This window comes from Hemitrygon akajei, chromosome 1 (genome assembly GCF_048418815.1).
Source record: "Hemitrygon akajei chromosome 1, sHemAka1.3, whole genome shotgun sequence".
NCBI lineage: Eukaryota > Metazoa > Chordata > Chondrichthyes > Myliobatiformes > Dasyatidae > Hemitrygon > Hemitrygon akajei.
The window spans coordinates 205,305,629-205,322,837 of NC_133124.1; the positions used below are offsets into that span (position 1 = coordinate 205,305,629).

At 45.4% G+C, this 17,209-nt stretch overlaps 1 protein-coding gene across 7 annotated transcripts in view; it reads left to right on the forward strand.

The window, feature by feature from the left end:
* Window positions 1–17,209, forward strand: part of LOC140734734 (netrin receptor UNC5D-like) — an 820,373-nt gene that overhangs the window by 497,392 nt on the left and 305,772 nt on the right. For all 7 annotated transcript variants that reach the window (XM_073059143.1, XM_073059196.1, XM_073059151.1 and 4 more), the window contains exon 3: window positions 14,365–14,508. In XM_073059143.1, the coding sequence (XP_072915244.1) occupies window positions 14,365–14,508 (144 nt within the window). The remainder of the gene's footprint in view (window positions 1–14,364; window positions 14,509–17,209) is intronic.

Sequence of the window (17,209 nt, forward strand, 5' to 3'; positions counted from 1 at the left end):
CTCATACAGATGTACACTGAGTGTTTAGATGATTGACCATGACTCTCCCGAAGAAATCAGCTTTCTTCCTTTTCCTTCTGTGAAGCTGTTCTGCAACCCCTGTTGCCATGGGTGATTTTTGGGATCATGGAACTTATTTCCCCTGAAGAATGACACTTCCACCAGTACACTTGATCTATCTCTCTTTAGTCAGAGCTTTGGCCAGTGTGCAGCCTGACTCAGAATCTACCCCCGTCCCCCAACAGCCTGACAGCCCGAAGGAGAAGAGTGCTCTGACTGGAGGGTGCATGCAGGGAGCTGAATCCAATCTCAGTCAAGGAAGTTCACAGTGCCAAAGACCCGGGTTCAATCCAGACCTTGGATGCTGCTGTGTGGAGTTCGGCCATTCTCCCTGTGACCATGTGGGTTTCCTTTAGGTACTATTGTTCATTCACATGTCCAGCGGGCCGCTAGGATAACTGGCCACTGTAAGTTGTCTCAGGTGTGTAGTTGAGTAGTCAAATTTCTGAAGAGATGTTGAGAATACAGGGAGAAAGAAAGCAAAGGGGATTAATATAAAATTAAAGTAGTAAGTGTTCAGTCATTGGTGGGCCAGAATCTTGTTTCCAGATTGTATCTCTCCATGGCAACAGGCTGCTCATACCCAGTTTCCCCTCACTCCTCAAAGTTGCATTGAAAACTTGGATGTTCTTTGAAGAACATAACCCAGAGTTTGAATGCTGGAAAGCAGGATTAAGTCAAACTAAGCTAGGCTCAGACTAGGCTTTATCTCAACATAGACTTCCTTGCCCACCATTGACACAATGGGTCAAATGGACTCCTTCCATGCGGTAAGTTTTCTGACTGATTTACACCAGGTGGCCACTCTATTAGGTACACCTGTACACCTGCTCGTTAATGCAAATATCTAAGCAGCCAATTGTACAGCAGCAGCTCAATGCACAAAAGCATGCAGACATGGTCAAGAGGCTCAGTTGTTGTTCACAATGGAGAAGAAATGTGATCTAGGTATCTCTGAGCATGCATTGATTGTTGGCTCCAGACAGGGAGATTTGAGTTTCTCAAAAAGTCCCGAACTCCTGGGATTTTCACACACAACAGTTGCTAGGGTTTACAGAGAATGGTGTGATAAACAAAATTTTAAAAATCCAGTCAGCGGCGTCCTCTGGGCGGAAATGTCTTATTATTGAGAGAGGTCAGAGCAGAATGGCCAGACTGATTCAAGCTGACGGGAAGGCGATGGTAAGTCAAATAACCAGGTTACAATAAAGGTGTGCAGAAGAGCATCTCTAAACGTACAACACATCGAACTTTGAAGTGGATGGGCCCCAGCAGCAGAAGACCACAGACATGCACTCAGTAGCAACTTCAATAGGTACAGGAGGTACCTAATTAAGTGGTGATGGAGTGCCATAATTGAACATGTAACACTTGCCCAACAAGCTGGTATATGTCTAGGGGAAAAAAGTCCAGCCACTCACCAACCCCGCCTCCCGTACACGCAGGTGCTGTGGGAATCAAGTTTATGCCGCGTCGCACGCACAATATCAAACTCACACCAGATACCATTATGGAATATACTTTAAAGATTTTACTAAAACTAAATGAGTACTAACAATACAGTATATATGAAGGAAGAGAAAATAAAGTAAACGGCGCCAAACTTATCAGAGGTCAGTCAGTTTAGTGCACATTGTTTGGAGCTCAACCATCGAACCATTCGACCCCCTCGTCGCTTTCCTCCACGTCCTTGCACCTGGGACCACCTTGGTGGTCGACCGAGCAGTGCAGCGCACGTCCACCTTCCTCGGCGTCTTCTTCCCGACTCCCCGAAAAGACCACGAAAAACCCCCTCCCAGACCCACAAGACAAAATAACATTCCCCCATTGGTTAACAAAGGAATACAATCCCGATATCAGCAAGTCTAAAGCTAAACAAACTGCGAGAGAAAGCACTTATCATACACTCGTAACAAAACAAAGAAGCCATTTTGATTAACATACGCAGTACATTGTACAAACATTTAATTTCTGCATGTGATACCTTCCTGTGCTCAATATGTCATTCAGATTCAGGTTAATTAATTGGATAGGAAGAGCTTCCAACTATTGTTTTGAGATTTTTGACAAGATTCCATGTGACTTTTAGTCTCTGCAGTTAGTGAACCCAAAGCAAAATAATGATAGAACTCTTCATAAGCTTCTCCTATTCACTGTTATTTAATTTTTGGGAAGGTTAGCACATCATTCTAATAAACACAAAAGATTCTGCAGATCAGAATCACAAATATTGGGCACGCGAGCTAGAGTAGGTTATTGGGATGAGAATGATACACTTGTTCTGAGAGTCGGCATATACTCAAAGGGGTCAAGGCCCCCAAAACCGTGGGGAAAAAAATATAAAAAGCTAAAAAAATCTGCAATTCCTGGATGTGAAAATTATCTGTATGCCCATATCTGTGGAGTGGATCTTGAAAATGAAATTCACTTTACATTTTGTTAATCGGTTTTTTTGTCCATGTCAGAACATCCTAAATAACTTACTTACAATGGAAGGGGTTCTTTTGCTCAGTTTCTACGAGCTATTAGGAGATGCAATGTTGGCTGAGAGGCTGGGAGATGATAATGGGTGCCCTGTCAGTGTTATTTTTACTTCCCAAATTGAGTGTTCTTTTTAAATCAGTTTAATAAAGTTTACAGGAAGGACGAAATAAAATCTCATTTTCTATATAAACAATATTTCTGCAGAGCAGGGTTTTATCACGGCCAGCAGCTAATTCGTGATTCCATCCTGGAATGATAGATTCAGCAGTTGTAAATGTCTCCGTCCTCAAGGAAGATCGCCGAGCAAGTCCCAACCTCAGCTACTGCAGTAGACTCGGTGAGAACAGAACCATCCCACTGAACACACACTTACAAAGTTTCCATTAGACGGGGCTGGAGAAGGTTAAATACGCACGTAAGCACTTTAATGAATGCAGGGAGAGACAAAATCAGATATACGCAGGGTTGATCGATTCAAATCCAAACTCAGAATGGAAAAGATATTCGGCAAAAGGCTGGTTATGTTACTATTACTCCAGGATTAATAGCTACTGCTGTTTTCTGAAGGGCAATTAGGGATGGGCTGCAGGAAAATGAGATAATAGGGGCAGGAATAGGCCATTTGGCTCCTCAAGCCTTCCTTGCTATTCAAAATAACCACGGCTGATCTGCCTTAAACCTCACTTTCATTTTCTGCCCCTCATAACAATCAATAAGCTGATATTTCAAAAATTTAATTACTTCCTCTTTAAATACTTCTACAGCCCTCAAGGAAGCAGAAATTCAGAGCAGCACTATCGTCTGTGAGAAAACAAATTCCCTTCAGAAAGCAATGGCTGAAATTTTAAATGACCGCCAACTTTCCTTGCGTTAACTAGGGCAGCAGAGAGCCACTGCCTCGTAGCAGCAGCGACCCATCACGTTCAATTCTAACCTCCGATTCTCACGTGGAGTTTGCCCATCCTTCATATCACTGGATCTGCTTTCTTCCCGCATTCCAAAGATGGTGTGGGTTAGTGGTTTAATTGGACATTATACATTGTCCCTACGGTGAATGGCAGAAACTGGGGGTGGAATGCAGGAAGAAGCAGTTACAGAAAACTTTAAAACAGTAGAGGAGGCCAGTGGCCACACATTTTAATTCCACGTCCCATTCCCATTCTGATATGTCCATCCATGGCCTCATCTACTGTCAAGATGAAGCCACGCTTAGGTTGGAGGAACAACACCTTATATACCAGCTGGGTAGCTTCCAACCTGATGGCATGAACATTGACTTCTGTTAATGCCCCTTCTCCCCTTCTTACCCCATCCCTGATATATATAGTTTTTTTTCCCTCCTTTTTGTTCTCTTTTTCTGCCCATCACTCTGCCTGTTCTCCATCTCCCTCTGGTGCTCCCCCCTCCCCCTTTCTTTCTCCCTAGGCCTCTCATCCCATGATCCTTTCCTTCTCCAGCTCTGTATCCCTTTTGCCAATTACCTTTCCGGCTCTCAGCTTCACCCCATCCCCTCCGGTCCTCTCCTATCATTTCGCATTTTCCCGTGTCCCCCCCCCCCCCCACTTTCAAATCTCTTACTATCTTTCCTTTCAGTTTGTCCTGACAAAGGGTCTCAGCCTGAAACGTCAACAGTGCTTCTCCTTATAGATGCTGCCTGGACTGCTGCGTTCCACCAGCATTTTGTGTGTGTTGCTTATCCAGACTAATACTTGTCTCTTTCTCGACATTAATAAACAGGTCACCTGGTCACTCTTAACCACTTTGAGAGGCAAGATGGAGATATATCTCGACCAAAGGAGATCTAAAATGGTCCTTCTCTCCACTATCTTGCAGGTCACTCTTGGGCAAGGTGTAGCACCTGCTTAGCCCCACAATCAGGATCACACGAAGCCATGGGAGCAGGTGGGGGACGGTCATATGAGCAACGGGTGCACATCACAAGTCCTGGTTATGTGACCACTGATGCCAGGCGGGCAATCTCTGGTGGTCAATGGCTGGGTTCATCTGTCTTGTGAAGACACTGCCCAGAAGAAGGCAATGGCAAACCACTTCTGTAGAAAAATTTGCCAAGAAAATCACGGTCATGGAAAGACCATGATCGTCCACATCATACAACATGGCAGATAATGAACAAATCTGGTCATTGTTGCTTGACCTGCTTGCTGCCATTAGTTTCGTATGTGCACATTGGTGGCTTAGCAGCCTGCTTTGCTACAAGAGCCACATTTTGTGTAGTATAAAATTGATATTAAAGCACTTTTCACAAGAGTTGTCAGAAGTCCTTCACACATGAGGAAAATATGAATCAGTGATATGATAGAATGCTCTTAAATCTCCTGGATGAGTGCAGCCCTAACAGAGCAGGAAGCTCAGTGCCAGTCAGAACAAGGCAGCCTGCTCAATTGGCACCATAACCACAAAATTTAAGCATTAATTTGTGCATCCTGGCTCCAGAGTATTCCACCTACAAAATGCACTGCATCAACTCATCGAGCTTGCCTTGACAGAACCTTGGAAACTTGGGAAACCAGCAGTATGTGTTTGGTTTCAGCTGGTCCCTTTCCCCATGACTTGGAAACAGATCAGTGTTCTCTCACGGGCACTGGTTGTCACAGAGGTGACAACTCCAACCGAAGAATGAACAGAAGTTGCAACGGTTTATTCTTTTCTTTCTGGCTTTTCTGGACTTTGTCATAATACTCGTCCTTCCTGGAAAAGTTTGCTATCTCCAGCAGTGGCTTGGAAGACGTGAGACTTTGGGGTGAAGCCCTGTGGACAACCTGATTCCTCGCCGATGGCACCAGCTGAAGCGTTGTGGGAGGTTGAAACTTCGAGACAGCAGGCACAGCTGTTGGAGACCTCAGCACTCTATCCCTCTCCCCATCTCCCCACCTCCCCCTCTTCCCCTCTCCCCATGCCCCCCTCTCCCCTCCCCCTCTCTCTTCTGCCTCTCCCCTCTCCCCCTCTTCCTCCTCCTCCTCTGCCCTTATCCCTCTCCCCCTTCCCCCACCCCTCTGCCTCTCCCCTCCCCTCCCCTCCTCCCTCTCCTCACTTCCCCACCCCTCTGCCTCTTCCCTCCCCCTCCCTTCTCTACCTTGCCCCTCCCCTCTCCCCTCCTCCCTGTCCTCACTCTTCCCCCTTTCCCTCTCCCCTTCCCTCTCCCAACTCCCCTCACCCTCCCCCTCCCTTCTCCGCTTTCCCCTCCCCTCTCTCCCCTCTCCCTCACCCCTCCCCTCACTCCCCTCTCCCCTTGCCCGGTTGGTGGTGAGAGGGGCCCTCCCACTCAGATCCATTCACCCACGGGTTGATTGTAACAGGGACAAGGTGGTCGCTCACCTCCTTGAGGACTGTAGGCTTGTGAAGAGGGTGTGGAGAAAGATGTAAGGGCTCACCGCACTGTTCATCCTGAGCAGCTGTGTGACAGGGGACTCTCTGGTCTACGGTCGGTTCCCGGTGACACGCACAGAGTCGACATCACAAGCTGCTGGAAGATCAGCAACTCAGTGAAGGACACTCTTTGTCGGTCTGCCAGAACACCATGATGTCTGTAGAGGAATGCTACCAACTGGTGAATTCCAGGCTGCAGGAGTGGGTGCTGATGGACACACTGAAGGCTGGTGCAGTCACCTCTAGGGTTCTTCTGCTACTGGACAGTGAATAGTTCAGGGTAAGTTCTTAATTACTACCCATTACATCGCTGGAATTGAGGACAGCAATGAAGGTCCTCCATCTCTGTCTGTGCACACCGTTGCACAAAAATTTGGAAATATTCTTCGTTGCTGTTTCTATAGCAATTTTCTTTGACCAGGTGACCTGGAGGACCAGTGGACCATTATTAGTCTGACCTCTACCCTTTGACCTATGTGGCATGGGTGACCCTACCATGTGCCAAAGCACAAGGCCCTGAATCTAGCCAACATAGCTCTCCTTGGCATTGGGGCACACAACCCTCCAAACCCTACAACAAGGCAGTGAACCTCTTGAAGGTCCAAGGGTGAGGAAGACCCTTAATTGTTATGGTAGTGTAAGGGGGTTTCTTTTTTTTTGTTACTGCGTACGTTAATCAAAATGGCTTCTTTGTTTTGTTAAAAGTAGGAATGCTCCTTTGTTATGATAAGTACTTTCTCTCGCATCTTGTTTGGGTTAAAATTACTGATAACGAGATTTGGATTCATTTATTAACCAATTGGGATAGAGGTTATTCTTCTGGTGGGTCTGTTAAGCGAGTAGTGTTGGCAGGCTTTTGGGGAGTCGGCACGAGGGGGTGAGAGAGAGAGGGGACGCGATGCTGTAAGCTGGGCAACGGAACGGACCCTGAGCGGGAGTCCGAAGCCAGGAGGTTCGGCGAGGAGAGGAGACGAAGACAGACGTGCCGGGGGTGCTTGATTGATCACTTCGGGTGGTCCTGAGCTGCGAGTCGAGGAGGTCTGAGGGGATCGAATGGTGGCCGGAAGACTCCGTTAATAGAGTTCCAACGGCTCTGCACGAAGTGGTTTGGACTTTGATAAGTTTTGGTGCCTTTTCTTTATTTTCTTTTCCTTCATATATACTGTATCGTTATCAATCACTTAGTTCTAGTAAGATCTATAAAGTGTAATCATTTAATCGCATATGGTGTACTGTCTGTTATTTGGCAGGGTGGGGACATCACACAGCATCCACACAAGCTAACTACCCAGTTTGGCGAGGCCGAAGGCTGCTCCCCCTAGACAGAGGTGAGCTGAGCGAGCCTGAGGAGTACCAGGGCTACAGTAGTGTACCACTCCAGAGGGCCACATGAGTACCAACAGTGTTATGAGTTTTAAGAAATGTAATAGAATACAACTTAATATATTGTCTGCAAATGTAAGAATGAAATGCCATTGTGCAGTTTATCCTTATAAATATATTTTATTATGAATAAATTGTATTCTGATCTAAAAAACATTTTCTTTCTTTTGTACCTGTTTGGTTGTGGCATAAAGTTAATGTTTCTGGAGGTGTGGCATTGAGGGAATTTGATTGCCTACAGCTTGTTGGAACACCTTCCCTCGAAAAGACTACAGATGTTGAGTTAATAAGCCCATTCTCAGCCTCCCAAAGCCAACTGGGGATTCAGTAATACTGGAAACGTGTCCATTCAGAGAAAGAAGAAAAGAGAATGTTTTTTTTTAATGTTTCTTTTGTATTACAAAACTACATTACTACTTCTTCTCCTTTTTATTTTAAATGTACTTCTACTGATCCGTGTGTGGTTGTAGCCTGTAACTTACACTTTGGTAATGTGTCTTTGGGCTGACTGAACAATCTGGCGTTCTTGCTGTCTGCGAGGGAATTCGGCGGTGTTGAGAATGGAGGGTGCAGTCTAATGGCAGAGTGAAAACCTATGATGGGCTCCATTTCTTGTCCAATCACTGAGTAGGCACGTGGATATTCAGCGCCGTCTGCCTGCGTTTAACCCGTTTCCCTCTCCCTCTCGCTCGCTGCTACCAGAGGAAGGCGCAGGAGCCTTGGGTCTTGGGCAAGGTTTGATCGGCGCAGTTTGTGGATTGGACTTGCTTTAAGAGGACTCTGCAGTTCCTGTCATCTGTGTTTCTGGTTTCTGGTCACTCCTCTTCTCATTGCTCTCTTGCACGATTTTGATTGAGGCAGAGTGGCTCTGCGGCTTGAAGTTAACGAGCAACGCAGTGTTAAATTGAACTGCACTGAACTGAAGTGAACATTCCTAGATTGTCTCAAGGACTCTGTGCTTTGATGGTTAATATTCCGTGTGCTTGTCTCTGATTTTTTGTCGTTTGTGTGTTGGGCGTTTGATGTTTTCTTTGAACCGGTTCCATGGTGTTACTTTGTTTCGTGGCTGTCTGCAGGAAGACGAATCTCAGGTTGTATATTGCATACATACTTGGATAATAAATGTACTTTGAATCTTTTAATCTGTTTCGCTGGTGTGGAGTGCTTTTTCTGTAACATAAGATGTTACAGTTAGGGTTAAAAGGTTAATGCTTCCTTTAACAGGCTGCTGAAGTTTAGACAGTTAAACGCAGTGTTAGAGAGTTACGGAGAGAAAAGGGAGTGGTGGTGGTGGTGGATCCTCCACAATTCCATTCACTGTAAGTTCTCAATGACCACCTACTGGAATGTATCTGCCTATGGCCATCAGCTGTGGGAAGGACAATATCCATGTTCACATGGCAGTTATCTTTTGTCAGTCCCAAAGCTGACACAAGATCTGGAAACACAAGGGAATCTGCAGACGCTGGAAATTCAAGCAACACACACAGAACGCTGGTGGAACGCGGCAGGCCAGGCAGCATCTATAGGGAGAAGCACTGTCGACGTTTCAGACCCTGACGAAGGGCCTCGGCCTGAAACATCGACAGTGCTTCTTCCTATAGATGCTGCCTGGCCTGCCGCGTTCCACCAGCGTTCTGTGTGTGTTGCTTGAATTTCCAGCGTCTGCAGATTCCCTCGTGTTTCCAGATCTTGTGTCAGCTTTGCTGCATTCCACCAGCATTTTGTATGTGTGTTACAAGATCTGGAACATGAATTTGTACTTGTGTTGTCTTTTTATTGAAAAGCTTGCCTTGCATACTGTTCATAAGATCAAACCCTTTTTATGCCGTAGTTAACTGGGGGATCCGCGGACCTCAGGTTGGAAACCCTTGCAATCAGACTTGGATAAGGTGGACGTGGAAAGAATGTTTCCTATAGTGGGGGAGTCTAGGGCTAGAGGGCACAGCCAAAGAACAGAAGGATGTCCTTTTAGGACAGAAATGAGGAGGAATTTCTTTAGCCAGAGGGTAAGGTAGTGAACCTGTGGAATTCACAACGGGCTGTGGAGACCAAGTTATTGGGTATATTTGAAGTAGAAGCTGATTAGTAAGGGTGTCAAAGGTTATGGGGAGAAGGCAGGAGAGTGAGTTTGAGACGGATAATAAATTAGTCATGATGGAATGGTGGAGCTGACTCAAAGGGGCAAATGTTTTAAGAAGTCTTATTGCCTTTTTTAAGCAGTGCATTGAGGTAAGACAAGGTAAAACTATTACAGTGCAGAATAAATTCTAACAGCCACAGAGCAAGTGTTGTGCAAGTAAATTGTGAGGCCAAGAGTCTATCTTATTGGAGGAGGTCCACCGAAGCATCCGATAACAGTGGGGTAGAAGCTTTTCTGAGCATAATGGAATGTCCTGACATGCTTTTGTATTTTCTGCCCGATGGGAGAGGGGAGCAGAGAGAATGTAAGGCTGGGGGTGGGGTCTTTGATTATTTTCGCTGCTTTACTGAGGCAGCAAAACGAAAAGACAGAATCCACGGAGGGGAGGCTGGTTTCCGTGATGTGCTCAGCGGCGTCCACAGCAGTCGTCAGTTTCTTGCAAACGCATGCCGATCTGGATGTGGTTGAGGAGTCCATCTTGAACACGTATAGCCTGCACCGGAGACAGATTATAAACGCAGAGACACTGGCTCCCTTGTCCCCTTGTTCAGTGCGTAGCTGATAACCATCTGCAGGTTAATAATTTGGGACAATTTGCACCAATCCCCCACCTCCCAAAATAATCCACTGCTTTGCGTTTTATTGCAGGAGTGAACATAGGTGGAATTTTATTCAGAGCTCACGACATTGTGTAAATTCTCCTCTGCATAATTGATGATTATGTTTTGACAAATTGTATTTTTGCAGTAATTATGTAGCAGATGTTCCTTTGCAACTACCTCCTGAGGAAGATATGGAGGCCATTGACAGGAACGCTAATTGTAATTTTATGCTAAGAGGCTGAAGCGCTATTTAACTTTCATGTTAAATTATCCCAGTTACTATGAATAACTGGACAATAAGACGAGTTGTACTAAGCAGGAGTGCCAATTAGAACACTGCAGTGAAATGGTCTGTTTCCTTTTGACTTAATAACTGGTGTTAGCTGGGTCTACCTCAGACACAGTGACAGGTGGAAGTTCATCGTCCCTTCTTCTGCTACCTGTGCATTGTAACAGTTCTTAGGAGACCAGGTCCACCTTCTAGAGTTGAGTTGGGTTGTGCAGGGAGTGCGATATGTAGCGGGATCTTAGGTGTATGTTTAGTGAAAGTGACGGAGGACATTTTCTGATTTGTACCTTACTGCCCTACTGTCTTGTTTATTATTTATTGTAATGCCTGCACTGTTTTTGTGCACTTTATGCAGTCCTGGGTAAGTCTGTAGTCAGGTGTAGTGTTTTTTTTTCTGTGTTGTTTTTTTTTATGTTGCTCAGTCTAGTTTTTGTACTGTGTCATGATCCTGAAAAAAGTTGTCTCGTTCTTACTGTGTACTGCACCAGCAGTTATGGTCGAAATGACAATAAAAAGTGACTTGACTTGATCCTCATGTGATTGATTTAGAACCATAGTCACAGAGCGCTGTAGGCCCTTTGGCCCATCTAGTCTGTGCCAAACTATTATTCTACCTCAACCCATTGACCTGCACCTGGACCATAGCCCTCCATACCCTCCCCGTCCATGTACTTATCCAAACTTCTCTTAAGTGTTAAAAATGAATCCGCATCCACCACTTCTGCTGGCAACTCATTCCACATTCGTGCCACTCTCTGAGTGAAAAAGTCCACCCTCAGGTTCCACTTAAATATTTCACCTTTCACCCTTACCCTATGAACTCAAGTTGTGGTCTTGCTCGCACAACCTGGGTCAAAAAAGCCTGCCTGCATTTACCCTATCAATACCCCTCTTTAGACTTGACTGGTTTATCAGAAATGGAATTAAAATTGGTTTATTATTGTCACATGTCCTGAGATTCAGTGAAAAGTTCGTCTCGCATACGGTTCATACAGACCAATTCGTTACACAGTACTTTGAGGTAGAACAAGGTAAGCAATAACAGAGTGCAAATAATGTACAATAGCTACAAAAAAAAATCTTCAGTGCAGGTGCAAAATCATAACAAGGTAGATTGTGAGGTCAAGAATCCATCTTATCATACTAGGGAACCATTCAATAGCCTCACAGCAGTGAAGTAGAAGGTATTATTGAGCCTGGTGGTATGTGCTTTAAGGCTTTTGAATCTTCTGCTGGATGGGAGAGGAGAGAAGGGAGAAAAGTCCAGGGCTGGCAGTGTCTTTGATTATGCTGGCTGTTTTACTGAGGCAGCGGAGTCCATAGAGGGGACATTGCTCCTGTGAGGTGCTGAGCTGTGTCCACAACTCTCTGCAGTTTCTCACGCCCATGGGAAGAGCAGCTGCCATACCGATGCAGATACAATGCTTTCTTTGATACCATACGTGCCAATTTATTTTTATCCTCCTGAGGAATTAGAGCCATTGGTGAGCTTTCTCAGATGCTGCATCCACGTATTGGACCAGGACAGACCATTTGTTCTGTTCAGTCCTAGGAAATTGAAGCTGTCAACCTTCTCAACCTCAACCTTGTTATAGACAGGAATATGTGCACCACCCTCCCCTTCTTCAACATGTGCTGGTACTTCATGTAGTTCTCCAGGTACCTTGGATTAGTGAGCAATGGCCAACTCTTTTGCTCTGCTGGCATTGAGGGAAAGTCTGTTTTCATTATCTCTCTAGATCCAAAACCCACCAACACTGCTGTTTTTATCCGTGTTGTCAGGCTTACATGTGACCTAGAGTTATAGAGACATAGAGTAGAGAAGCAGGCCATCGCGTCCACAGCAACCTACACACATTAAATGCTGGAGGAACTCAGCAGGTCAGGCAGCATCTATGGAGATGTACAAAACAGTCGGTGTTTTGGGCCGAGAAGCTTCACCAGGACTGGAAAGAAAGGGAAAGGGAGAAGAAGCCACAGAATGAGAAGGTGGTGGTGAGGGGAAGGCAGGCAAAGGATGAGGGGGGAAATTCAAACTTTTTAATCTCCTCGTGTTTTCATCAACTTGAACCTCCCCAGATTCTACCACAGGGGCAGGGGGGTAATTCACTGTAGCCAAGAAATCTACTCGTCCTCTCCATTACCGCAAGGGCTTTAAACGGGTCTTCCGGTTTCCTCCCACATTCCAAAGATGTAGGGATTACTAAGGGTTAGTAAGTCATGAGTGTGTTGCCACCCAGCAGCATGGTGACACTTGCGGGCTGACCCCAGCATATCCTTGGACTGTAGAGGTTGTTAACGCAAATGACATCTTTCAATGTATGTATGACAAATGACACTAATCTGCTCCAACTTGCATGTCTTTGGGACTTGGGTAGAAACTGGAGCAATGGGAGGAAACCCACACCATCATGGGGAAAATGTCTTTGGCATGTGGGAGGAAACTGGAGCAACGGGAGGAAATCCATGCCATTATGGGGAACATGTGTAAGTTCCACACAGACAGCACCTAGGGTCAGGATTGGGTCTCTGGCTTCACTGTCTGGTGTTTCTGTGCACCCGGAATGATGTGCAATAATTTCCATGTCCTGAAATTCACCAAAGTGCTTTCGCACTCTCTCATCGCTAAAACAAGGGGGAATTTAGTGCAAAGATGCTCACTCCCAGAACAAGCATCCTTTAACAATACCAAGTTGAGTGGGTCTCCCTCTCCACCTTCCTGTGGAAGTTAAACGCGAATCAATTACCACTGAATGAATTCAATGACTCCGCCTATGAGACACACCTCTACTTCCTCAGGAGGATAAAGAAATTTGGTGTGGTCCCCTTTGACGCTCACCAATTACTAACAATGCATCATAGAAAGCATTCTATCCACATGCATAATGGTTTGGTATGGCCATGAATGCAAGAAACTGTGGAGTTTTGGGGAGTATTCCGCAGAAAGATGACTCTTTGAGAAAAGAATTTCCTCTTATTTCCATCTTAAGTGCTACCCCACATTCTGAAACTCCGGCCCAAATTCCAGATACCACCACTGGGGAGAAACATCCTAGACCATAAGACTAGGAGATAGAGGAACAGAATTAGGTCATCTGACCAATTGATTTTGCCCTGTCATTCAACACAGCAGGCCAGGCAGCAGATAACCATTACAGCACGGAAACAGGCCATCTCGGCCCTTCTAGTCCGTGCCTAGCATCTATGTAAATAATTAAACAGTCGACATTTCAGGCTGAGAAATGTCTTCAGGGCTGAAAGGGAAAGGGGGAAAGCACCAGAATAAAAAGCTGGGGGGTGGGGGGGGGGGGAGGAGGATAACCAGAAGGTGATAGGTGGAGCCAGGTGTGCAGGAAAAGTAAATGGCTGGAGAGTAGGAAATCTGAGAGGAGAGGAGAGTGGACCACAGGAGAAAGTGAAGGAGGAGGCGACACAGGGAGGTGATAAAAGGTAGGAGGGCAAAGTGGGGAATAGAAGAAGAGGGCAAGGGTTGTGAATTTTTTATATTGGAAGGAGAAATAGTTATTCATGCCAACGGGTTGGGGGCTACCTAGATGGAATATAATGTGTTCCTGCTCCAACCTGAAGGTGGCCTCATCATGGCACAAATCCTGTTTTTCTTTCTTCTGTGGTGGATGGAGTGAAGTGCTTGACAAAACGTACTGTTTTGCATCAGTATCAAAATTTCAGAAAGTGTTTACGCCTAACTCCTTGTGATGGAAGTCGTTTACCCCTTCTTAACATTACTTACTGTACCGGCACATCGACCCCTTGCCCCTTCATACACTCTTGACCCCCCCCCCCCCCCCCCCCGATCCCTTTTGTACGGCAACATTTTGATGTCTCGTGGCACTTCAACAATAATAGAAACAGGTCAAAAGGGGGGCTGAAAGCACCTCTCTTCTTACCCCCCACTCGGCCCTTGCTGAACACGTCGAGAACTAAATTGCATTTCCCAAGAAACTGGAACACGAGTTCACCTCTATTAACCCTGTGCTTCTTTTCTTCCCTCAAAGGGCTGGACGTTCGGGAGGTCCTGATCAACATTTCACGCCAGCAAGTGGAGGATTTCCATGGCCCGGAAGATTACTGGTGCCTCTGCGTGGCCTGGAGTGAGCTGGGGACAACAAAAAGTAGAAAGGCAACTGTCCGGATAGCATGTAAGCAACACTGAACGGATTCCACAACATCAGAATGCATTTTTGGACTCTAAAGCTCATGTTCTCAATATTTATTTATTTATGTTTTATTATTTTCTTTTTATTATATGTGCACAATTTGTTGTCTTTTGCACATTGGCCGTTTGCCCATCTTTGTGTGCAGTTTATCATCGATTCTGTTGTGTCTTTTCGTATATAAAAGAAAACAAATCTCAGGGTACTATATGGTGACATATGTGTGCTTTGATAATAAATTTACTTTAAACTTTGAACTTTCGGAGGCAGGAGCTGCTAATCACCGGTAGTTTCGGTGCAGCATCACACACACACACACACACACACACACACACACACACACACACACACACACACACACACACACACACACACACACACACACACACACACACACACACACACACACACACACACACACACACACACACACACACACACACGAATTAACTATCCTGTCATGTCCTCCTTCCAGGTTTCAGCTGCTGTAGGGTAGGTAGTCAATCAAACAGATTTTTTCTGAATAATTCCTAGCCAGATCACTGTGTGAATTACAGTGCAGGAACAACCTGCAAGAGAAACATACTGAAGCTCTTGGCTCTGGCCTCTAAATAATGCATGGACCTTTTTCTTTTGCACTTTCTGGATCTTGTAATGACTTGCGTTTCACAGTGAACCACTTCCAAGAGATAAATAACACCCTCAACAATGTGGAAGATTTCTGTTGGTATCTGGCCTAGCATAATAAAGAGATTTCTTCCCTTTACATAGCTGTCTGAAATCATGGGTATAAAATTAATCTGTGGAGGACAGTTGCTGGATGAAACCTGGTTAGGTCTGATTCGATGTTTATTTGTAAATTAAAATTAAAATTGTCTAAGTTCTAAACCAGGGATGCTGAGGTACCAGACCAATTTCAAGAAAGATTGAGACATCCTCAGCAGTCCATTGAAAAACAAAATCTTTGTGGGAAAAGAGTTCCATCCGCAGGTTAGTAAAGAGATTAAGGATGGAATTAGATTCCGAGTAGATGCTTATAACATTGCCCAGAAGAGTTGTAGGCCTGAGGACTGGAAGAGCCTAGGTGACTGGCTTAGCATGACAAAAGAAAAGATAACCAGGATGAAACAGAATTTGAGAATAAGCAGGGGAAAAATACAAAACAAAAGCATGCAAGAAATTCTTTCAACTGAATCTAAAGGGATACAAGTTAACGTGGGTGCTTCGAAGGCAGAACGGGAGAGATTAAAGGTAAAGATTGCCTTTTGTTTGGCACGTGTGCATTGATGCTCCATCAATAACTCTCTCTGAGACGTGAAGTCGAGATATCGGCTTTTATTGACTGGAAGAAAGAACAAGCAGTAGTTGACCACCATACTACATCCTGGAGACTGAGGGCCGGGCTCAGGCCTCAATCGCCTTTATACCGGGGTCTGTTGGAGGGGCCACAGGAGCAGTCAGCAGGGGGTGTGTCCAGACAGGTATATGTAGTTCACCACATGCATACAGTGAAATGTGTCATTTGTGCCAACGCCCATCACAGTCCAAACATACTTGGGGCGGCTGGCAAGTGTCTCCATGCTTCCAGCACCAACAGACAATGCCCACAGCTTACAACATGGCGTGCCTTGATGTGTATGTCTTAGGAAAGTGAGAGGGAACTGGAGCACACCATGGAAACCTGAGATGGTAAATATATTTAGTGTCGGACTTCAAAGCTTATGTGCTCTGAAAACAGCAAGGAGTTACAGAACTGATACAGGAAAGGTACTGATGCACCATCAATAACTCTCGGAGACTGGAAGTGAACGATAGGCTTTTAATTAGCAGCAAAAAGGGAGCACGACATCTCGGAGACTGAGGGAGGAGCAGTGCCTCCAATCGCCTTTATACAGGGGTCTGTGGGAGGAGCCACAGGAGCAGTCAGCAGAGGTGTGTGTCCAGACAGGTATACATAGTTTACCACAGGTACTGGAGAGGTTTATTGCTGTAAGACCACCTGGACCAGATAGTCTCGCCCCAGTGAAATGGGTGCACAGCTATGATTTTCCAGTTTGCCTTGAGTCTAAACCAGCTCCAGAAAATTCTCTGCACCATAAACAGAGGCACAGTGCGTGGTGGTTATCACATTGCTTTACAGTGCTAGCCATCACTGATCGCAGCTCAATTCTTGCCGCTGCCTGCAAAGAGTTTGAATGTTCTCCACTCCAGTGACCATGTGGGTTTCCTCTGGGTGCTCTGATTTCCCCCTACAATCCAAAGATGTACGGTTTGGGTGAGTTTTGGACATGCTGCATTAGCACTGGAAGCTTTGTAATGCTTGTGGCCTGCCCAACACGTCCTTCACTGATTTGATTAGATGAAAATGACACATTTCACTGTACGTTTCAATGTACATGTGACAAACAAAGCTAATCTTTAACAAAAGAAGATCTGCAGCTGCTGAAAATTCAAAGCAACACATACACAATGCTGGAGGAACTCAGCAGGCCAGGCAGTATCTATAGAAAAGAGTTAACAGTCAATGTTTTGGACCAAGTCCCTTCATCAGGACTAACGAAGGATCCTGATGAAGGGTCATGGCCCGAAAAATTGACTGTACTCTTTTCTTTAGATGCTGTCTGCCCTGCTGAGTTCCTCCAGCATCTTATGTGTGTTGAAAACTAATCTTTAATATTTTTTAATC